General features: G+C 45.0%; 1 protein-coding gene across 4 annotated transcripts in view; it reads left to right on the top strand.

The window, feature by feature from the left end:
• LOC106565375 (paxillin) overlaps positions 1–24,818 on the top strand; it is a 50,062-nt gene that overhangs the window by 17,323 nt on the left and 7,921 nt on the right. Inside the window, exons 1-7 of one of the 4 annotated variants that reach the window (XM_014132419.2) lie at positions 5,608–5,763; positions 7,175–7,365; positions 7,699–7,754; positions 7,864–7,994; positions 8,185–8,380; positions 9,030–9,168; positions 24,619–24,777. In XM_014132419.2, coding sequence (XP_013987894.1) covers positions 7,898–7,994; positions 8,185–8,380; positions 9,030–9,168; positions 24,619–24,777 — 591 coding nt within the window. In that variant the 5' untranslated portion in view covers positions 5,608–5,763; positions 7,175–7,365; positions 7,699–7,754; positions 7,864–7,897. Of the gene's footprint in view, positions 1–5,607; positions 6,005–7,174; positions 7,366–7,698; positions 7,755–7,863; positions 7,995–8,184; positions 8,381–9,029; positions 9,169–24,618; positions 24,778–24,818 lie in introns of those variants that run through there. The other 3 variants (XM_045691575.1, XM_045691578.1, XM_045691577.1) reach the window with 3 other exon arrangements.

Genomic DNA, 24,818 nt, shown 5'->3' on the forward strand with positions numbered 1-24,818 from the left:
TGGTTCGTGTTTATTGGCTTATTTCACTGTAGAGCCTCTAGCCCTGCTCATTATACCTTATCCAACCTTTCAGTTCCACCACCCACACATGCGATGACATCACCTGGTTTCAATTATGTTTCTAGAGACAATATCTCTCTCATCATCACTCAATGTCTAGGTTTACCTCCACTGTATTCACATCCTACCATACCTTGGTCTGTACATTATACCTTGAAGCTATTTTATCGCCCCCAGAAACCTGCTCCCTTTACTCTCTGTTCCGGACGTCCTAGACGACCAATTCTCATAGCTTTTAGCCGTACCCTTATCCTACTCCTCCTCTGTTCCTCTGGCGATGTAGAGGTGAATCCAGGCCCTACAGTGCCTAGCTCCAGTCCTATTTCCGAGGCGCTCTCTTTTGATGACTTCTGTAGCCGTAATAGCCTTAGTTTCATGCATGTTAACATTAGAAGCCTCTTCCCTAAGTTTGTTTTATTCACTGCTTTAGCACACTCCGCCAACCCGGATGTCCTAGCCGTGTCTGAATCCTGGTTTAGGAAGACCATCAAATCTTCATCCCTAACTACAACATTTTCAGACAAGATAGAACATCCAAAGGGGGCGGTGTTGCAATCTACTGCAGAGATAGCCTGCAGAGTTCTGTCCTACTATCCAGGTCTGTAACCAAACAATTTGAACTTCTACTTTTAAAAATCCATCTCTCTAAAAACAAGTCTCTCACCGTTGCCGCCTGCTATAGACCACCCTCTGCCCCCAGCTGTGCTCTGGACACCATTTGTGAACTTATTGCCCCCCATCTATCTTCAGAGCTCGTGCTGCTAGGTGACCTAAACTGGGACATGCTTAACACCCCAGCCATCCTACAATCTAAGCTTGATGCCCTCAATCTCACACAAATTATCAATGAACCTACCAGGTACCACCCCAAAGCCGTAAACACGGGCACCCTCATAGATATCATCCTAACCAACTTGCCCTCTAAATACACCTCTGCTGTTTTCAACCAAGATCTCAGCGATCACTGCCTCATTGCCTGCATCCGTAATGGGTCAGCGGTCAAACGACCTCCACTCATCACTGTCAAACGCTCCCTGAAACACTTCAGCGAGCAGGCCTTTCTAATCGACCTGGCCCGGGTATCCTGGAAGGATATTGACCTCATCCCGTCAGTAGAGGATGCCAGGTTATTTTTTTAAATGCCTTCCTCACCATCTTAAATAAGCATGCCCCATTCAAGAAATGTAGAACCAGGAACAGATATAGCCCTTGGTTCTCTCCAGACCTGACTGCCCTTAACCAACACATAAACATCCTGTGGCGTTCTGCATTAGCATCAAACAGCCCCCGTGATATGCAACTTTTCAGGGAAGTTAGAAACCAATATACACACGCAGTTAGGAAAGCCAAGGCTAGCTTTTTCAAGCAGAAATTTGCTTCCTGCAACACAAACTCAAAAAAGTTCTGGGACACTGTAAAGTCCATGGAGAATAAGAGCACCTCCTCCCAGCTGCCCACTGCACTGAGGATAGGAAACTCTGTCACCACCGATAAATCCACTATAATTGAGAATTTCAATAAGCATTTTTCTACGGCTGGCCATGCTTTCCACCTGGCTACCCCTACCCCGGTCAACAGCACTGCACCCCCCACAGCAACTCGCCCAAGCCTTCCCCATTTCTCCTTCTCCCAAATCCACTCAGCTGATGTTCTGAAAGAGCTGCAAAATCTGGACCCCTACAAATCAGCCGGGCTAGACAATCTGGACCCTTTCTTTCTAAAATTATCTGCCGAAATTCTTGCAACCCCTATTACTAGCCTGTTCAACCTCTCTTTCGTGTCGTCTGAGATTCCCAAAGATTGGAAAGCAGCTGCAGTCATCCCCCTCTTCAATGGGGGGTACACTCTTGACCCAAACTGCTACAGACCTATATCTATCCTACCCTGCCTTTCTAAGGTCTTCGAAAGCCAAGTCAACAAACAGATTACCGACCATTTCGAATCCCACCGCACCTTCTCCGCTATGCAATCTGGTTTCAGAGCTGGTCATGGGTGCACCTCAGCCACACTCAAGGTCCTAAACAATATCTTAACCGCCATCGATAAGAAACAGTACTGTGCAGCCGTATTCATTGACCTGGCCAAGGCTTTTGACTCTGTCAATCACCACATCCTCATCGGCAGACTTAATTGCCTTGGTTACTCAAATGATTGCCTCGACTACTCGGACGGTTCTGACTTAGAATATGTGGACAACTACAAATACCTAGGTGTCTGATTAGACTGTAAACTCTCCTTCCAGACTCGCATCAAGCATCTCCAATCCAAAGTTAAATCTAGAATTGGCTTCCTATTTCGCAACAAAGCATCCTTCACTCATGCTGCCAAACATACCCTTGTAAAAATGACCATCCTACCGATCCTCGACTTCGGCGATGTCATTTACAAAATAGACTCCAATACCCTACTCAATAAATTGTATGCAGTCTATCACAGTGCCATCCGTTTTGTCACCAAAGCCCCATATACTACCCACCACTGCTACGTGTACGCTCTCGTTGGCTGGCCCTCGCTTCATACTCGTCGCCAAACCCACTGGCTCCAGGTTATCTACAAGACCCTGCTAGGTAAAGTCCCCCCTTATCTCAGCTCGCTGGTCACCATTGCAGCACCCACCTGTAGCACGCTCTCCAGCAGGTATATCTCTCTGGTCACCCCCAAAGCCAATTCCTCCTTCGGCCGCCTCTCCTTCCAGTTCTCTGCTGCCAATGACTGGAACGAACTACAAAAATCTCTGAAACTGGAAACACTTATCTCCCTCACTAGCTTTAAGCACCAGCTGTCAGAGCAGCTCACAGATTACTGCACCTGTACATAGCCCATCTATAATTTAGCCCAAACAACTACCCCTTCCCCTACTGTATTTATTTATTTATTTATTTTGCTCCTTTGCACCCGATTATTTCTACTTTGCACTTTCTTCCACTGCAAATCTACCATTCCAGTGTTTTACTTGCTATATTGTATTTACTTCGCCACCATGGCCTTTTTTTTTCTTTTTTTTTGCCTTTACCTCCCTTATCTCACCTCATTTGCTCACATTGTATATAGACTTATTTTTCTACTGTATTATTGACTGTATGTTTGTTTTACTCCATGTGTAACTCTGTGTTGTTGTATGTGTCGAACTGCTTTGCTTTATCTTGGCCAGGTCGCAATTGTAAATGAGAACTTGTTCTCAACTTGCCTACCTGGTTAAATAAAGGTGAAGTAAAATAAATAAATACAAATATTTTCAAGCATGGTGGTGGCTGTATCATGCATGTGCTTGTCATTGGCAAGGACTAGGGAGTTTTTTTTAGGATAAAAATAAATGAAATGGAGCTAAGCACAACAAAATCCTAGAGGAAAACCTGATTGTCTAATTTCCAACAGATACTGGGAGACATTCACCTTTCAGCAGGACAACAACACAAGGCCAAATATACAGTGCATTTGGAAAGTATTTAGACCCCTTGACTTTTTCCACATTTTGTTACGTTACAGCCTTATTCTAAAATGGATTAAATATACTTTTTTCCTTATCAATCTACACACAATACCCCATAATGACAAAGCAAAAATGGTTTTATTTTTTTTTATTTTTATTTTTTAGATATTACAGCCTCGAGTCTTCTTGGGTATGACACTACAGGCTTGGCACACCTGTATTTGGGGAGTTTCTCCCATTCTCTGCAGATTCTCTCAAACTCTGTGAAGTTGGATGGGGAGCGTTGCTGAACGACTATTTTCAGGTCTCTCCAGAGATGTTCGATCGGGTTCAAGTGGCTGGGCCACTCAAGGACATTCAAAGACTTGCACTGTCAACTGTAGGATCTTATATAGACAGGTGTGTGCCTCCCCAAATAATGTCAGATCAATTGAATTTACCACAGGTGGACTCCTATCAAGTTGTAGAAACATCTCAAGGATGATAAATGGAAACAGGATGCACCTGAGCTCAATTTCGAGTGTCATAGCAAGGGTCTGGGGATCTGAATACTTCCGAATGCACTTGTACACTGGAGTTCTTACCGAGATGACAATGGATGTTCCTGAATGGCATATGGCAAGACTTGAAAATGGACGTCTAGTAATGATCATCAACCAACTTGACAGATATTTAAGAATTTTAATGTTTAAATATTGTACAATCCAGGTGTGCAAAGATCTTAGAGACTTACACAGAAAGACTCAACTGTAATTCCTGCCAAAGGTGATTCTAACATTTATTGACTCAGGGATGTGAATACTTATGTAAATTTGATATTTCTGAATTTCATTTTAAATACATTTGCGAAAACCTCTAAAAACATGTTTAGACTTTGTCATTGTGGGGTATTGTGTGTAGTTGGGTAAGATTGTATATTGTTTTCTCCTCCATTTTGAATTCAAGCTGTAACACAACTAAATGTGGAATAAGTCAAGGGATATGAGTACTTTCTGAAGGCAGTGTATATTGTTTCATTCTGAGTGATATTTGAGTTTGGATTTTTTAACAGAGCCATGTGAATGGCTGGCTATAAGCTGATGTGTTATGGCATGTTCCCCCTCAATCCTTTGGCAGGGAGGACTGACACAGGCCTTTTTGTAGGCCTCCACACAAATGCTAATGTCTACAGCAATAAAAAAAAAAAAAAAATGCCTCCGTATTGCACAACCTGGTGCAATCATTTTCCTTCATGATCTGAGCCCTCAGAACTACCAGAAATAATAACTGGAGGCTGGCCTTGTCCTAAAGACTGTCCCTCTTCCACTTCTTTGCTGGCAGGTGTACTAGCACACAACCTTTCACACAAAAACCTTCAGAAACCCCTTTTACTTGAAATGAAATGGTAATGGATCTTTGAGCGTTTTCGTTGTCCAGCAAGAAGCCTGACTCTAGATGCTGAGGTTTGCGACTTTTCTCTCACTTCCCTCTGGGCAGTTGGTTTGTTGTTGGCAGTTGGTTTGTTGTTAGACTATCTCCCCTGAGAGGGAGTATCTGGCTGTAGTTCAATAAACACCCGGCTCTACTATATCCAGAATCAAATCCTCTGGAATGTCTACACTATCTCAGAGTTGGTGAGCAAACCCTTCTGCTTCGGAAACCCTGTCATCATCTGGCATGCTAATGACATTAACTCCAGCCAAAGTGGATCTGTTCAGTAGCGATCACCACTGTCTGTCTTTGGCATCCATGATTCCTTGGGCCATGGGACATGCTCTGTCTGTCTCAGCCTCTCCGTACTGATGAGGGAGTGTGTTGTGTTTATGTTTTTAAATGAATTGGTCACTAAAGTCAAGTGCACCTGGACTGAACCTTGAGACCGACAGAACAAGAGACACAACATGTCTTCCATCATCGTTTTTCCCAGGCTTTGGTGTGATAAGTTGTCGAGTTCGCTCTACTTGCCTAGTTAGCCGACCGTTCTCTGCGGCAGTCGTGTGAGTGAGAACAAACTCTTACCTCAGCCTTCATGGAGCCAAGAACACTGAAACGTCAAACTTGCATAGCTAGGAGTAAACCTAATCCTCCCGCTGCTACCAAAGTGACGCCTCCCCTCTTCCCTCCCTCCTCCCCTCCCGTCTCAGTCTCTCATTACCAGTCTCTGGTGCTAGTTAAGGGTAGCAGTTCCTGCCTGTCAGCCAGTGTGTTTGGGTTGCGTTCTTCTTCCCAGTCTTCCTTTGCATTCCTGTCTTCGTCCTTCCGGGGTGTGTATGTGCTAGTCTTTATCGCCTCAGGTATGTCGTTTCCACTGATGTGAGTCTCATGGTTTTCTTTTGTTTCTCACCTTTTGTCGGCATCAGTTTTCAGCGCGTAATGTTTCAGTCATCTTATCAGTTGTTTGGTTCAGTGTGGCAGTGTATTGTTGACTTCTTCAAGTTTAGGTGCATATCGTTCACAGTTCATTTATGGATGTGCTTTTGTTTGTTTTTCTGTTTTAATGTTCTGACTGAAGCAGAGTCTATTTAAGACAGTAGGGTAAGTATTATTAGTGAAGAAGGGGGATTGCATTGCACACAGTTTCACACACTTGTGATATCAGAGGCATCGATTTAAGATCTTAAGAGAAGTGATCTCCGTGTAGGGACATGGGTGTGTAACAGTAGAGGTGGCTTAGAGAGTGAGTGTGGATGATGTCGTCTTCCTCAAGTTCTCTTCAATGCCCACAAACTGTCTGGGAGGCTAATTGGCTTGCCGTTTTGTTACCTCCAATATAATGGCTGCATTTAGAGGGGAGCTGGGAATGTGTGGTGTTGAATCCCAAATTGGGGTTGGTCCATGTTTCCAAGGCATTGAACGGACATGATCTAGATGAACCAATCAAAGGTTGAAAGCAACAATTGGTTGGCCGTGAATACAACCTGGGCAGTAGGCTTACTCCTTAGATTAAGCTATACTTAAAATGATTCACGAAATGTTTATAAGTAGTATATAAACTGTTTATTAATAGTTTGTTTAGAGGGTGCCTTAATGTAACGTGTTACCGTAAATCCTTAATAAAGTCAACATTTTAATGTTAAGTTACCAAAGCTTTCACGTGTCGCCACTGTTCACTTCACACTCTATTCTTGGCAGTGGAACTCTGGGAGCAGCAGAGTGAGGGAAGCAGTGTAAGTGTACTACAGCAGGGTAAATGAGTAACCAAAGGAGTGGTGCTGAGTGGTGACATAGTCCAGATGATTCAGTGAAGTGGATTACTTACTAGTCTGCTGCAACGTCTGAATGTTATTCCCATCTGGCTGTGTTTGGACACGTTGGGAAAGAGTCTGGACCTCACACTGTCTGGTGTACTTACTGATGACCAGTAGGAGGAGGATGATGATGAATGGTCAAAGGTCATAACTCGGCTTTGCAGTTGAGAAAATAAACTTCCACAACAATAAAGTTTGAAACTTCAGTAGATTAGTGGTTTACTGTCCTGCACAACATTGTGGTACATTAGATGATGGGAGATCTAGGGACAGGATAGCCTACGTTTTAAAATGAAACCTCTCCTTGAGAGATGCAATCAAACAAGCAAAGGGGATTTCCCTATGTTGAGTGTTGTCAATCTTGTCAGTGATTTTCTGTTTACACCAGGTCAACTGTTGGTTTTAAGATTGCCACTTGCTGCGTTTAAAAAATGGATCTTACTCTCTATGTTCCTAGATGCTTTGCTGGCGGACTTGGAGTCGACAACCTCCCACATCTCCAAGCGGCCGGTGTTTCTGCCGGACGAGACGCCCTACTCTTTCCCCACGGGAGGACCGGCCTCGCCCCCTGTACCCCAACCTCCCTCTGCTGAGGCCCTGAACGGAACCGCGCTCGACCCCCTAGAATCCACCCGCTCATCCACACAGGTACATACTCATTTACGCCTTTATGTGCCCGTACAGTACATACCCAAAAGGCAGGTGTGGTGCAGGCTTTTGTTCAAGTAAGTTACATACCTGATTCAACTAATAAAGTATTGGTGAAGACTATGAATGGATGATTAAAAGCCTGTACCCACATGACCCTTTGAGGGTAAAGTTTAACACCCCTGACATACACTCATTTACCACATGACCCATCTAGACCACTCACATACTGCACTTCTAAATGTGTGTCTTAACTCTATTTCTTGAACTGCATTGTTGGTTAAGGGCTTGTATGTAAGCAATACATTTTGATTTGTACCTACCCTTTCTTAGTCCTACAGCAGTAGCTCCCCCCCCTTACCCCAAAGTGAAGACGACCACGTCTACAGGTAATAATGCTAATAATAACAATACACTTTTGTTTGTGTAGTGTCGCAAGACAAAATGAACATCAGATGTCTGTTACTGATGTTTGTGTCTCTCTGTTGGTTTCTGCAGCTTCCCCAACAAGCAAAAGAGTGCAGAGGCTGCCATGAGTTCCTTCCTGGGCAGCAACTTGTCGGAGTTGGACCGGCTGCTTCTGGAGCTCAACGCTGTGCAACACAACACGCCCTCCTTCCCGACTGAGGGTACGCTATACCATTATGTCTGCATTCCAAATGGCACCCTATTCCCTAAATAGTGCACTGCTTTTGACCAGGGCTCACGGACCCAAAACCCTTTTTGGTACATAAAGCATTTAGCAGGCACTTTGTCTTTGTTGTTGAAACTAAGGGAAAACTGTATGTAAAGATGTATTTTTCTCCATCTGTGTTGCAGAGGAGACAGCCCCGCCCCTCCCCTCTAGCAGCACCACCCACTATGTGCAGGAGAACGGGATTTCGGGGGCCGGCAAGGTGCCTCCCCCCACCATGGAGAAGCCCAAGCGCAGCGTGGCCACCAGGGTCATTGAAGACGTGCGCCCCAGCGTTGAGAGCCTTCTGGACGAGCTAGAAAGTTCTGTACCCTCCCCCATGTAAGGAATAAAGCGTCCGCATACTTCCCAGTTCGAGCATATATTATGGAGACATTTTGTGACATTTTTGTTCATTTTGGTCTTCGGCAATGGTTTTTCCATCTGTTCGTTGACACACACAAAAACGTCACAAAATGTCGTCAAAATGATTAATTAATTAATCAGCAGTAGGGATTCTTTAACTAAGTTTTTATCATTTCACTTGAGAAATATTGCACCAACCTTCTTAGATGTAAAATTGCACGACTAAGATCTCCTTGACAAAAACGTCAGAATTAATGACAGATTTCTTGAGTTGTTAGATTAATTCTGACTATTTTGAGGAAGTGTATACTGGCTGCGTCATCTCAAGATGGATAAATTGTACTATTGCCGTTTTTTTCTTGATTTTAAGGGAATATGTGAGCATACTCGTTCGGTTCGACTAGGTGCCAGCCGAACCGAAGCATGCGGAAGGCTTTAGAGCTGGTCAAAAACGTTCCTATCCCCAGAAATGGGGGACAATTGGCAGCAAAGCAGTGACACTGCACCTCAAGTTCCGGGAAACCGTTTAATCTTACACCCTGATTGTGCTATTCTCCTGTGTGTTTCTCATGTTTGACTGTGGTCATTTATGGCCTAATGTTTGTTGTTTTTATTTGATTTCTAGCCCCACCCCCTTGGTGGAGTTTACAGAGGGGGAGGAGGAGACGCCCTCCCAGCTGCAGGCCAGAATCTCTGCCTCCTCCGCCACACGGGAGCTCGACGAGCTCATGGCCTCGCTGTCCGACTTCAAAGTCCAGAGCAATGTAAGTTTTACAGAAATATAATTTTTACCAGGATGTGTCTATATGTGTATGTATATACAGTACCAGTCAAATGTTTGGACACACCTACTCATTCAAAGGTTTTTCTTTATTTTTACTTTTTTCTACATTGTAGAATAATAGTGAAGACATTAAAACTATGTATTACCCCATATGGAATCATGTAGTAACCAAAAAAGTGTTAAACGAATCAAAATATATTTTAGATTCTTCAAAGTAGCCACCCTTTGTCTTGATGACAGCTTTGCACACTTTTGTCATTCTCTCAACCAGCTTCACCTGGAATGCTTTTCCAACAGTCTTAAAGGAGTTCCCACATGTGCTGAGCACTTGTTAGCTACTCTGCGTCTCACAAAGACATGGCGGTTGGAACCAAAAATCTCAAATTTGGACTCATCAGACCAAAATACAGATTTCCACCGGTCTAATGTACATTGCTCCTTTTTCTTGGCCCAAGCAAGTCTCTTCTTATTATTGGTGTCCTTTAGTAGTGGTTTCTTAGCAGGAATTTGACCATGAAGGCCTCATTTCACCATGAAGGTCTCCTCTGAACAGTTGATGTTGAGATGTCTGTTACTTGAACTCTGTGAAGCATTTATTTGGGCCACAATTTCAAATCAAAGTTTATTTGTCACTTGCGCCGAATACAACAGGTGTAGACCTTACAGTGAAATGCTTACTTACAGGCTCTAGCCAATAGTGCAAAGGTGTTAGGTGAACAATAGGTAAGTAAAGAAATAAAACAACAGTAAAAAGATAGGCTATAGTAGCGAGGCTATAAAAGTAGCGAGGCTACATACAGACACCGGTTAGTCAGGCTGATTGAGGTAGTATGTACATGTAGATATGGTGAAAGTGACTATGCATATATGATGAACAGAGTAGCAGTAGCGTAAAAGAGGGGGTGGTGGGTGGCAGGACACAATGCAGATAGCCCGGTTAGCCAATGTGCGGAAGCACTGGTTGGTCGGCCCAATTGAGGTAGTATGTACATGAATGTATAGTTAAAGTGACTATGCATATATGATAAACTGAGAATAGCAGCAGCGTAAAAATAGGGGTTGGGGGGGGGCACACAATGCAAATAGTCCGGGTAGCCATTTGATTACCTGTTCAGGAGTCTTATGGCTTGGGGATAAAAACTGTTGAGAAGCCTTTTTGTCCTAGACTTGGCACTCCGGTACCGTTTGCCATGCGATAGTAGAGAGAACAGTCTATGACTGTGGTGGCTGGGGTCTTTGACCATTTTTAGGGCCTTCCTCTGATACCGCCTGGTGTAGAGGTCCTGGATGGCAGGCAGCTTAGCCCTAGTGATGTACTGGTCCGTACGCACTACCCTCTGTAGTGCCTTGCGGTCAGAGGCCGAGCAATTGCCATACCAGGCAGTGATGCAACCAGTCAGGATGCTCTCGATGGTGCAGCTGTAGAACCATTTGAGGATCTGAGGACCCATGCCAACTCTTTTTAGTTTCCTGAGGGGGAATAGGCTTTGTCGTGCCCTGTTCACGACTGTCTTGGTGTGTTTGGACCATTCTAGTTTGTTGTTGATGTGGACACCAAAGAACTTGAAGCTCTCAACCTGCTCCACTACAGCCCCGTCGATGAGAATGGGGGCATGCTCGGTCCTCCTTTTCCTGTAGTCCACAATCATCTCCTTAATAATGGTTACGTTGAGGGATAGGTTGATATTCTGGCACCACCCGGCTAGGTCTCTGACCTCCTCCCTATAGGCTGTCTCGTTGTCGTGATCAGGCCTACCACTGTTGTGTCGTCTACAAACTTAATGATGGTGTTGGAGTCGTGCTTGGCCATGCAGTCGTGGGTGAACAGGGAGTACAGGAAGGGACTGAGCACGCACTCCTGTGGAGCTCCAGTGTTGAGGATCAACGTGGCAGATGTGTTGCTACCTACCCTCACCACCTGGGGTCGGCCCGTCAGGAAGTCCAGGATCCAGTTGCAGAGGGAGGTGTTTAGTCCCAGGATCTTTAGCTTAGTGATGAGCTTTGAGGGTACTATGGTGTTGAACGCTGAGCTGTAGTCAATGAATTGCCTTCTCACATAGGTGTTCCTTTTGTCCAGGTGGGAAAGGGCAGTGTGGAGTGCAATAGAGATTGCATCATCTGTGGATCTGTTTGGGCGGTATGAAAATTACAGACTCAATCAGGGACATGTTGAAAATGTCAGTGAAGACACCTGCCAGTTGGTCAGCACATGCCCGGAGCACACGTCCTGGTAATCCCTCTGGCCCCGCAGCCTTGTGTATGTTGACCTGTTTAAAGGTCTTACTCACGTTGGCAACGGAGAGCGTGATCACACAGTCGTCCGGAACAGCTGATGCTCTCATGCATGCCTCAGTGTTGCTTGCCTCGAAGCGAGCATAGAAGTAATTTAGCTCGTCTGGTAGGCTCGTGTCACTGGGCAGCTCGCAGCTGTGCTTCCCTTTGTAGTCTGTAATAGTTTGCAAGCCCTGCCACATAAGATGAGCGTTGGAGCCGGTGTCATATGATTCAATCTTAGCCCTGTATTGATGCTTTGCCTGTTTAATGGTTCGTCGCAGGGCATAGCAGGATTTCTTGTAAGCTTCCGGGTTAGAGTCCCGCACCTTGGAAGCGGCAGCTCTACCCTTTAGCTCAGTGCGAATTTTGCCTGTAATCCATGGCTTCTGGTTGTGGTATGTACATACAGTCACTGTGGGGACGACGTCCTCGATGCTCTTATTGATAAAGCCGGTGACTGATGTGATGTACTCCTCAATGCCATCGGAGGAATCCCGGAACATATTCCAGTCTGTGCTAGTAAAACAGTCCTGTAGTTTAGCATCTGCTTCATCTGACCACTTTTTTATAGACCGAGTCACTGGTGCTTCCTGCTTTAATTTTTGCTTGTAAGCAGGAATCAGGAGGATAGAGTTGTGGTCGGATTTACCAAATGGAGGGCGAGGGAGAGCTTTGAACACGTCTCTGTGTGTGGAGTACAGGTGATCTAGAATTTATTTTCCCTCTGGTTGCACATTTAACATTTTGATGGAAATTTGGTAGAACTGATTTAAGTTTCCTGCATTAAAGTCTCCGGCCAGTAGGAGCGCCACCTCTGGGTGAGTGGTTTCCTGTTTGCATAATTCCTTATACAGCTGACTGAGTGCTGTCTTAGTGCCAGCATCTGTCTGTGGTGGTAAATAAACAGCCACGAAAAGTATAGCTGAAAACTCTCTAGGCAAGTAGTGTGGCCTGCAATTTATCACAATATACTCTACTTCAGGCGAGCAAAATCTAGTCACGGGACCGATTCAAAGATTTTAATCTCTGATATCATAAGAAAGAACACCAACTTCCCTTCACCGACCGTCAGAAGGTCACACAACTAACTCCAATGTGCCAAAAGGGACTCGTGACTCATATTGGAGTAAAATATAACTTAAAGTAACTGCCTAGTGTTTCCAGATTTCTATGAAATATGACCTATAATTACTTACAATATGAGAGTGAAATAGCTTCCCTTCCAACATTGTTTAATTAACTACATTAAAAAGCAGCTATTCTGTGTGGGTGTACACTGGTCATTAAAATATTCACGCAAGTAGACCATTGATTGGCCAGCTCATCCTCCTCTAGATCACTGACTGGCCAGCTCATCCTCCCCAAGGAGATGACATATTCTATGAGGAAATAGCAAGCATTTATGAAACAGTCTGAGATAGAAGTTTGAGGTGGGATTTTTGAAGTGTTTTTTTCTTAAATTTATGCTTTAGCCGCACACAAAAAATATCAACATTATTTGGATAGGAATTACCAGAATATGAACTTTAAAAAAAGTTAGATTTACACTGGGCAGTTACTTTAGATACGACTCAAAAGATTTAAAAAAAAATACATACTCAAAAACCATACCTGCAGATTGACTGGAGAACACGCCTAGGGCGCGAGTGTTGTCCATCCACTTAATCTTCATGCCCCCGTCACTGAAAGACAGACCAAGATAGACTGGGAGAGTTAGACAGACAGCCCTTGTGAGTGTGCTGTCGGCTTTAGTGAGAGGCATGGGGAGGCTTTCACCTGTGCTGCGGGGTGAGGTTTCCCTTAGGTACAGATCCAGGATAAGCTTCCCTTCCCCCAATCCAAACCATCAGTGAGGAAAAGGTAAAACTGATCCAAGATCAGCATCTAGGGGCAACGTCACCCTACTCCAAGGCTTTTACCTGTAGTCTGCAAAGGCATCCAGCAGGTCGTCTGTTTTGAACATGGCCGGGAAGTCGTAGATCTCGATAACGTGGTCATACTCGTCCTGGTTGATCCACACGTTCCCAAAACATGAGTAGTCGTTGTGGGCGTGTTCGATGGCCACGTCTGTCAAGTGGGCTGTGATCTGATGAGAAATTCAACCAGTTATTGACAGATATACCTATCCCAATTAAGTGTTTCTCAGTAATCCATTTAAATATAATACATGTGAAATATAGCCTATATCTTAGACAATACTGTATATAGTCTATGCCACCAAAGTTTCTATGTATTTAACTTAACAGAACTTCACGACACTAAACAGGTTTCCATCCAACCTTTTTATGTGAGTAAACTATATATCAGATAAATGTCACGACAGGCCTGATGGAAACAGCAAATTTAAACTTTCCAAATGTTGACAACACAAAATACCTTAGAGAATGTGGGATATTCTGTGTTGGTAAAATTATTATTGCAAGAAATGTCAGGTGAAACACCTTTATGCACCTTGGGAAAGCATGCAGTTTACTAGGCAACAGAATACATATTATGATGAACTTCACAGGGTGATGAAAGTGCACAGTGATGAGCTTGATGCTCTTTTCCAATAAATATTGAGGGTCTTATTCTGGTGACATCATCATTGATGCTTGGCTGCCGTTTGACAAATAAAAATTCTCTCTCTTATCCAAAATAATCTCAGCATGTAGGTAGACTACCCGCACTGTATCTGCCAGCTGTTGGCTAGAGCGTACGTGCCAAGACCAGAGTGGGCACATTTGCTATATAACGCAAAAAAAATTTGTGACATAACCATAAGTACAGTTGAAAATGTGATGTAAACCCATTTAACTGGTCATTTTATTTGATTCTGTACATGGCAATTTAACCACAGTTATTTTTATGCACACTACGTCATCACGCACAGCTTTTTATCCGCAACAAGTCAATTTGATAGAAACTCTGGTGAGAAAATTATTTCATGCCAATTTTAGAATATTACAATGAAAATCTGTCGCTAACTGGATGGAAACCCAGCTACTGTACCTCTTGGCTAAAATCAGCAGCGTCGCCAGCAGCATCCTTGGCTGGTGTTGTATGCGAGACATGGTGTTGGTGGGGGGCAATGTTGCTACTGCACACAGACTCCTCCTCCGTCAGTACCTCTTCTGCTACTTCTTCCTCCTCCTCTTTCTCAGTCTGGTCTACCAGGGTTACGGCCATGAAGTAGGACACAGTCTAGAGACCTTAGATTTCGTGCCCCAGCTGTTGTTTACAAATATGCACAGACCGCCCCCCCTCGTCTTACCGGAGTGCGCTGTTCAGTCTTGCCGGTGCAGCATATATCCCGCTAGCTGAATATCCATGTCGTCATTCAGCCAGGATTCCGTGAAACATAGGATATTACAGTTTTTTATGTCCCGTTGGTAGGATATTCGTGATCTTACCTTGTCTAATTTATTGTCCAGTGATTGCACATTGGTGAGTAGTATTGACGGTAACGGCAGCTTTCCCACTCGCCTTCTCCGGGTCCTGACCAGGCATCCAGCTCATTGTCCTCTGTACCTGCGTCGCTTCCTCTTGCAAATAACGGGGATGTCGGCCCTGTGGGGCGTTTGGAGAATGTCTTGTGCGTCATCCTTGTTGTAGAAAAAAGTGATCGCTGTCCTGATAATCCAGAAGCTCTTTTTTGCCGTAAGATACGGTTGCAGAAACATTATGTACAAAATAAGTTACAAATAACGCCAGAAAAACACATAATAGCACAATTGGATGGGCGCCCGTAAAACTGCTGCCATTTCTTCTGGCTGGTAACTTATCCTCTACAGCAGAAGTAATTCTGGGTCTTCCTTTCCTGAGGTGGTCCTCATGAGGGCCAGTTTCATCATAGCGCTTGATGGTTTTTGCAACTGCACTTAAAGAAACTTTCAAAGTGTTGACATTTTCCGGATTGACTGACCTTCATGTCTTAAACTGATGATGGACTGTCATTTCTATTTGCTTATTTGAGCTGTTCTTGCCATAATATGGACTTTTACCAAATAGGGCTATCTTCTGTATACCACCCCTACCTTGTCACAACACAACTGATTGGCTCAAACACATTAAGAAGGAAGGAAATTCCACCTATTAACTTTTAACAAGGCACACCTGTTAATTGAAATGCATTCCAGGTGACTACCTCATGAAGCTGGTTGAGAGAATGCCAAGAGTGTGCAAAGCTGTCATAAAGGCAAAGGGTGGCTACTTTGAAGAATCTCAAATATAAAATATATTTTGATTTGTTGTATAACTTTTTTGGTTACTACATGATTCCATATGGGTTAATACATAGTTTTGTTGTATTCACTATTATTCTATAATGTAGAAAATAGTAAAAATAAAGAAAAACCCTTGAATGAGTAGGTGTGTCCAAACTTTTGACTGGTACTGTATGTGCGTATGTACAGTACTAGTCAAAAGTTTGAACACACCTACTCATTCAAGGGTGTAGAGATGGATAGGAAAGAGAGGTAGGCAGATGCAGATGGGTGAAGGGACATACTGTAGGGTGAAATGTGCAGTCAAATGAATAGTGCATGTGTTGCTTTTAAAGGTAGGTTGTATATTGATTTTTAGCATGGATGTGGGGGTTCTTCACACAGGTAGATTGCTGTAGTGTTGCTGTGGTCTAGACTCTAATGTACATTCGGTCGGGCATTTCCTACCATTTACCTTATTGATCCCACAATAGAAAAATGTATTTTTACTCTGCGATGCAATGAGTGTGGAATGTGAATGATTTGTATATCCATCACTGTGATATATATATATATATATATATATATATAATGCCAATTTTCACACAGCTTTATTGAGGAAGTTGTCATGATTCATTTGCCATGGTGCATGTCTGCCGCTGTGGCAACTTCCCTTTTCTACCTCTCCTCAAACCATTTCCCCTTTTTTTCTCTCTGTCTTCTATTATTGTTTCTGTGCTGCCCGTCCTCCAGTCTGGTTCTCAGTTGTCTGTCAATATGAATACCCTCCTGTCCAGTCAAGGATCAGAACCCTCCTCCTTGGAGACTAAGTCACCTGCAGCCCCTGCTTCCCCAGTAGTTGTAACCAGAGACCCAACTGGGCCTGGTGATCTGCAGCTGAAGCCCCCCCAGTGACACGTCCCCCTCCTGTAACCCTGTTCCTTTAGAACTCCACATAGATGAAGATGCCTGCTTTGGCCCTCCCTCCTCCACCCCCCTCTCAGCTGCTTCAGCCTCCTCTGTTTTGTTGGCCTCGTCCCAGAGCCTCCAGTACACCCAGATTCACACACAGCTGGGAGGAGTAACTGATCCCAGCGTGAGAACTACGCTGACCTCCCACATGGAGTCCCTCACTGTGGTCGCTAACAACCCAAGCCACACTTTGCCAAAGACCCCCTATCCTTCTGTTGCCCCCGTTGTAAAGTACAACAGTCCTGCAGTGGATACAAAGACCACCAAGACGCCTAGTCCAGTAACTGTTGCCAAGACCCTTAGTCCCATGACTCTTGTCAAGACCCCTAGTCCTATAACTGTTGGCAAGACTCTTGGTCCAGTTATGGTTGCTAAGAGCCCCAGTCCTGTTCTGGTTGCTAAGAGCCCCCGTCCAGTTCTGGTTGCTAAGAGCCCCATTCCTGTTAGTGTTGCTAAGAGTCCCACTCCTAAAACGATCACCCTTCCTCAGTCAGCCTCCATTGATCCATCTTCCCCACTGAAGGAGAAGCATCCAGAAACACCTGCTGCTCAGCTAGCAGAGCCCCCTACTGCATGTCCTGATTTGGGGATAACATGGCCATGTCGGGAGCCCTTGCTGGAGGACACCCTTGGCAGATTGCTGTCCTTCGACTTTACCCTGCCAGAGGGAGAAGTGGAGCATGCCAAGGAGACCCATCAGGACAAAGAGGAGCTTTATGCCATGGCAGGAGACAAGGAAAGGACTTGGGAGGACAAGGAAAGTATTAACCCAAGGCACAGCACGTCCCTGGACGGGCGCGAGGGGACGATGATCCCGCTTAACAAGGCCAGCTGGATGGACGACTCTTTGACCCCCTCGACGTGCCCAGGAAGCCCCGAGACCACCCTGGACCTGCCCCTGAACCAGCCTTCGGCCGTGGAGAGGCTGTCCACCTCGGGCCAAGTACGATGCTCCCGTACAACAGACCACCCACCCGCAACAACGCTCTCCCAAAATAAGCTGGCACGCAAGATTAAAGGCTTTAAGACACCGTATGGTTTATCTTTTATTAGGCCAAGTTTGAGGCCAAATCCCCGCTTTGACACATTTCATCTTTCCCATGTAACCTGGCACTGGTGGTGGCACACACTGATAGGTGTAACGGAGCCAGTAACATACAGAGATGATAATGATCACTAATATATATGATGCCATTGGATTTTTATCTGATGATGGCTCATTCTAGCCTGGTGGAATCAGTCTGATCGCTAAGTTCACCATCCTTTTTCACTTCGCTTATATGTCTGGGATTTCTCATCTTCGAGTCTGTGTCTGTAATGGGGCATTATTCAAAACTAACTTGTCAGCGATTGGATCACCTTCAACCAATCAGAGGATGGCCTAATTCAAAGCAAAGTTTGACTGAGTTGGTTTTTGTTCTAAACCCACCCACTGTTTCTGAGAGGATGCTGATTGGACCGTCAATTTTCTGGCTTATTCCAAATGCCCATCTTTTGGATTAAGCAGCGATCAGACTGTATCCACTAAGCTCATTCAAGTTCAACTTAGCTCTGTTACAGTATGTCAGTTATTATCAAGTTGAAGTGATTGAGATGGGCTCTTATTTTGGGAGAGTGACTCACATGAACATAACATGAGGACACAAGGACTTGAATATATAGGGCATCTTGTCAAAGTTTTACCTGAGAAGTGATGCATGGAGTTTGTATTTTCTGCCTTGTGTAGAATGGTGGCTGTTGTGAACTTCACAAGGATATACAGTGCCTTCGGAAAGTATTCAAACCCCTTGACCTTTTCCAAATGTTATGTTACAGCCTTATTCTAAAATTGATTAAATTGTTTTTTTCCCCATCAATCTACACACAATGCCCCATAATGACAAAGCAAAACAGGTTTTTAGAAATGTTTGCTAATTTGTAAAATAAATAAATATCACATTTACATAAGTATTCAGATCCTTTACTCAGTACTTTGTTGAAGCACCTTTGGCAGCGATTTCAGCCTCGAGTCTTCTTGGGTATGACGCTACAAGCTTGGCACACCTGTATTTGGGGAGTTTCTCCCATTCTTCTCTGCAGATCCTCTCAAGCTCTGTCAAGTTGCATGGGGAGCATTGCTGCACAGCTATTTTCAGGTCTCTCCAGAGATGTTCGATAGGGTTCAAGTCCGGGCTCTGGTTGGGCCACTCAGAGACTTGTCCCTAAACCATTCCTTCGTTCTCTTGGCTGTGTGCTTAGGGTCATTGTCCTGTTGGAAGGTGAATCTTCGCCCCATTCTGAGGTACTGAGCGCTCTGGGCCAGGTTTTCATCAAGGATCTCTCTGTACTTTGCTCTGTTCGTCTTTGCCTCGATCCTGACTAGTATCCCAGTCCCTGCCGCTAAAAAACATCCCCATAGCATGATGCTGCCACCACCATGCTTCACCATAGGGATGGTGTCAGGTTTCCTCCAGACAAGACGCTTTTCATTCAGGCCAAATAGTTCAATTTTTGTTTCATCAGACCAGAGAATCTTATTTCTCATGGTCTGAGAGTCTTTAGGGGACTTTTGGCAAACACCAAGCGGGCTGTCATGTGCCTTTTACTGAGGAGTGGTTTCCGTCTGGCCACTCTAACATAAAGGGCTGATTGGTGGAGTGCTGCAGAGATGGTTGTCCTTCTGGAACGTTCTCCCATCTCCACAGAGGAACTCTGGAGCTCTATCAGATTGACCATCAGGTTCTTGGTCAACTCCCTGACCAAGGCCCTTCTCCCCCAATTGCTCAGTTTGCCGGGCGTCCAACTCTAGGAAGAGTCTTGGTGGTTCCAAACTTTTTCCATTTAAGAATGGAGGCCACTGTGTTCTTGGGAATCTTCAATGCTGCAGAAATATTTTGGTACACTTCCTCAGATCTGTGCCTCGACACAATCCTGTCTTGGAGCTCTACTGACAATTCCTTCAACCTCATGGCTTGGTTTTTGCTCTGATATGCACTGTCAACTGTAGGACCTGATATAGACAGGTGTGTGCCTTTCCAAATCATGTCCAATCAGTTGAATTTACCACAAGTGGACTCCAATCAAGTTGTAGAAACATCTCAAGGATGATTAATGGAAACAGGATGCACCTGAGCTCAATTTCGAGTCTCAAAGCAAAGGGTCTGAATACTTATGTAAATAAGGTATTTCTATTTTAAATGTGTTATATATTTGCAAACATGTCTAAAAACCTATTAAAGCTTTTTCATTATGGTCAAGGGGGTTACCTGCCTACCGTGGTCCATGTGGAAATGTCCGCTGTGTGTTGTTTATGGCTATATTCCACGTCTCAACTTGCAGCTGTGAGCTTGTCACTTGGACAATCGAGTGATGCAAACCTTCACTGCACTGCTGTGTGTAGCTTGCCACCTCATGTCAATATGCTGGATTATATGCCTCCTAATATATTATATATGCTATTTAGCAGAGGAGGTCCTGCTTCAGAGGACCTCTTCAAGTCACCATACATGTACACTAACACACTTGGGGCAGTTTTTTTTTTATCAAGGGGGAGGCTGTGCTTGGTTTTTAATCAAATGAAATGAAAAAACAAGCAATCGTTTTTTTAAAACAACAATATTTCTAAGTAGGATGAGGTCAGAATCATGATGTCATAAATCGCATCTCTCGTTCCATGGCACTGTGTGCACACGTAGGCCTAAATGTCTTTACGTATAACATTCGCACGTCTACAAAATACTAGGCTTCTGTCAATTCTATCGTTGCCTATGTGCAAGGCACATTCAAATAAAAATCTGCTGTTCATTTGGCACTATAGGAGGACTGAATAGTTTGGATGAGCGTGTCCTTGGTAATCGTACGAGGTGCACTCTTTGAAAATGGGCATGGATAGGCTACTTGAACAAGCTAAATGAATTACGCAGGTGTGTAAATTGTGACTCATAAAAAAGCATGAAGGCAAAAAACTCATATTTTAAGGCACTCTCTGTAGACCATTTAAAACCTCTTTATTCATAGGCGACTTGGTTAATGCATGGCCAGTATAAAAATACACACCTATCCGAAGCTGCTAAACTAGCCTTGATTAAGGGGAAGGTAGGCTATGCATGTTCTTTTATAAAATTAAATGAAATGGGAGGGAAATCAATATTTTTTATGTTTCTAAATCCGAGATTCACTGGCGCAAAAGGCACATTTCTCGTTCCATAGGGACTGTGCGTCATGGCTGGATAGGCTGCGCTTCCGCTCTCAAAATCCATGCATTACCGTTAAGACCTGCTTTTGGTGGGTCTTAAAATTTCCCTTCAGCGCTGCATGAAATTGTCACTTTTGCTCTTGTTTTTAAGAACACACCTCAAATATTGCCACCCCTCCCATCTCAGCGAGCTGATGTTAGACAGGTAAAATCCCGAACCTGGCGTAAAGGTTGGAAAATTCCAATTTTTATATGACGTAATTGCAAACTAACATGTGTTTGACACTTGTGCCTCCTTAGGGGCAGCCGAAAATAGAGCCTGTGGTGTTAAGGAAGAATAATTTGATTTGAATTGACCGCGTTACAGCTTCTTCCAGGTGACGTGAAGAAGGTCTGTATTTGCACCATGTGGTCTCACTACGGGTGTTCCACAGGGCTAGGTACTACACACATTCTCTGTGCACATGTTTGGGTGGAGAAGGGACAAACCTAAAACATGCGAGTGGAGCAGAGAGGGTTTATATGGGCTTGTGGAACCGAGTTTTAGGATCTGTTTTCAAGGACATTAGCTACTTCTCTACAGTGACATTACTACAAGAATCTAAGACCATCGGTTTTGCTGCTTGCATTTTACGCCTGCCTGTGTATTGCATGAGCATTAGAGTTCTAGTCGTTGTTTTGCACATCGTGTATTTCACATTTACATTTTAGTCATAATCTTATCAAGAGTGATTTACAGTAGCAATTAGGATGAAGTGCCTTGCTCAAGGACACATCAACAGATTTTTCATCTCGTCAGCTCGGGGTTCAAATCAGTGACCGTTTGGTTATTGCCCAAAGCTGTTAACCGCTAGGCTACCTGCTGCCCAGTATGTTTTTGCGCAGAGAAGAATGGATGTTTGCTAAGTGTTTTCAATCACTCAGCATGCTTACACACTGCAGCCTAGCACGTGTGAAATAGACTGCCTCGGAAAAGAGCGGAATGGAGTCGAGTGGAGTGCCCTTTGACTTTTGCGATCAGCCGGCCTGGCCTGAAGGATTGTGCTTCCTGGTGTTTTGTGCCTGGCTCTGCAGCACCCCCGATATGTGCGTTGTCATGGGAGGTATGGGGAAGCACCACCATGCCCCCCCCCCCTTACTTCCTTCTACCCAACTCTGTAGCTCAAGTCGGTTATCCGCCGCACCAAAGAGACGCCCAACGTGCACCCCATGTCCCGAGACGGGCATGTGTTAAGGCGTAAACTGGGTCCTGTGATCTTCACCAAGAGCAGTTCCCAGGACTGTCTCATCGCAGAGCTGCAGGGCAAGCTGGGAATCGAACGCGCCGTTGAGCGCCGACGTAAGAAGCAGTCAGACGACTGGCTCACTGAGGGGGTCATCGTCATGAACAACCCGCAGCGCACGCGGGAAGACAGGGCCTCGCCGGTGGTGGACAAGGTACAGAGATGTGGCCGGAGCCAGTGCTAAGTCATCTCATTGGGCCAAATTTGGACCGACTAGTTCTAGAGCAATACAGCACCTTCCAGTAGCGTGTTTCTTGATTCGTGCTGTTATTCTAGAGTAACGTTATCAAGGCAATTTTCTATACCACACATATGGACTATGACTAGCAAACAGTTTCTCAACCGTATTCTTCTGTAACCACTTGTTGATGTTTTTTTGCTCCACCTGAGGCTTTCCATTTCCTGTGGTTTAATTTCACTCATTTTTGATGTCTCTCTCTTGCTCTCTGTCTCTTCCCACACCCAGATCGTCATCCCTCCTGACTCGCCTGTCCCTCAGAGAAAAGTCATCCCCCCTCCGCAGTCCCCCCCGGCACCCAAAAAGCAAACCCCTGTCAAGCAGACCCCTCCGCCCCTGCCTCCTCCCCCACTCCCCTCTCCCCCTCCCAGGGTACCCACCCCTTCCCCGCCATGCAGCCCTTCCCCCCCACCTGTGGAGCATCAGCCCACCCCTCCCTGGGTGCCGACCCCCAGAGAGCCCACCCCTCCATCCAGGGAACCTGCCCCGCCCAAAACCCCCAGCCCCCGGCCCAAGTCTGTCACCCCGCCCCCTCCGCCCAAGGTCTTTGTGTCTGTTGGCTGCCAGACTGAGTACGATCCCATCTTCCCACCAATGGAGGCATGGAACACTCAATCCACCTTGTTCGTTTATCCTTCTGTTTTGTCTATTTCTCTCTTTGGCCTAATCTGCCTCTCACTTCTTTCTTTTCTCACTATCACCAACTTTATTCTCTATTTCGTGGTTTGTATTGAGTCGTCTGTCAGAGTGGACATGTGTTGTCAAAACCAAAACGCTTCACTGTGTGTGTGTGTGTGTGTGTGTGTGTGTGTGTGTGTGTGTGTGTGTGTGTGTGTGTGTGTGTGTGTGTGTGTGTGTGTGTGTGTGTGTGTGTGTGTGTGTGTGTGTGTGTGTGTGTGTGTGTGTGTGTGTGTGTGTGTGTTGAGAAAACAAATGTATTTTGGACCCTATCTCTAGCCACTTCTCCACCAAGAGTCTAGGAGAGGGGTTGTGATAAGGAAGGAGCTCTTTAAGGATGTGTGAAATCCATTCTGTAGAGATGAAAGTGTATGGCATCCAGGCTGGCGAGTGAATCGTCTCGGTTTTTGGAGAATGCCGTCTGGCGGCGCCAACTTGGGCGATGTCGTTCCTTGAAATCAGTATCGGGTGGTTGGTGGGGAACAGACATCATGGCTCTCTCCTTGATATTACAGCCACACTGTCCTGATTCCTGTCACGTCGCTGGAATGGTTCCCACCTCCCAGAGGACTTGCCTCCACCATAGGCATTTCAGACCTAACTTTTGACTGTTTAACTTACCACGCCCTTTTGACCAAGCCCAAATCTGAACAGGTTGAAATAACTTGACTCATGATTTAGCTGACTGCATAGTGTTCTGTTAAGACACTGTTATTATATGCCACTATTTCTCTTCATATCTAATCTAATTTTTTCCCTACCTACTTTCTCTTTAACAAACACATCAAGGTCCAAGCCAAGTTGGTATTTGATTTTACTCCAGATGGAAGGGTGGTTGTTTAGTGAGGGTTGCCTTTCGTCTGTGAAATTTGCCTGTACGTGACTGTTAGTCCCTGTGTGTGTGTGTGTGCGTGCGTGCGTGTTTGCGTTTATGTGTGTGTGTGCACGTTTTTTTTGTAAGCAGTAGGCCCACTGACAGGCTATTTTCTCCCTCTGTGGAATTTGACTGGGTCAGGAAGCTCCAATGACCAAACCATTTGAGAAGTGTAGTTCCCCTCCCACCTTGCTTCTGCCCATCAACAACACACAGACAATCAATAGGCTCTATAGGTAGCTAATAAGCAGAGTAACTCTTGGAGACAGTAGTCAGATTGAAGAGTCCCGGGGTTGGACTGCAGTGCTTTATGTAATGTCAGCTTTTACGCGATGAGCCGAACATGTTCTTTCTAGCCTGGCATGCATGCCAGTGGCGTTCTCCATTTCAGCCATTAAAAAGACTGATTTCTGTGGCACGTCACATAAGCCCAGGGAGAGTGTGTTCTGTTTCGTCAAGAATAATTACTGTTGTGTCTATGAAGACTCAGTTAAATTCAAAAGACTTCCCAGGGGAGCAATTACGTTCAGATGTAATCAGCAGAGTTGTTGAAGAGAGACTCTTCTATGCTTTAATTGGGTTTTCTGTGAGTTGAGCAGAACATGAGTTGGGAAGGGATCTCTATTTGTGGAACTGTGTTGTTTGCACGTTTCTATATGTGAGTGTTAGTGTGTCTGCTTATTGTCTGCGTGTGTGTTTCTGTGCGTCTGTTTCTTTCTCTGACATGTCTGTCTGTGTGTGACCCATCCACAGATCCTGGCCCAGGGGAAGAGCTTGCCCGCGGCTCCCCCCAAACAGGCCAACAAGCTGGACAACATGCTGGGCAGCCTCCAGTCAGACCTCCATAAACTGGGCGTCCAGACCGTGGCCAAGGGAGTGTGTGGGGCCTGCAACAAGCCCATAGTTGGACAGGTGACCTTACATGCACGCATGCATACACACACACACAGGCC

Source organism: Salmo salar, chromosome ssa12 (assembly GCF_905237065.1).
Source record: "Salmo salar chromosome ssa12, Ssal_v3.1, whole genome shotgun sequence".
Taxonomy (NCBI): Eukaryota; Metazoa; Chordata; class Actinopteri; order Salmoniformes; family Salmonidae; genus Salmo; species Salmo salar.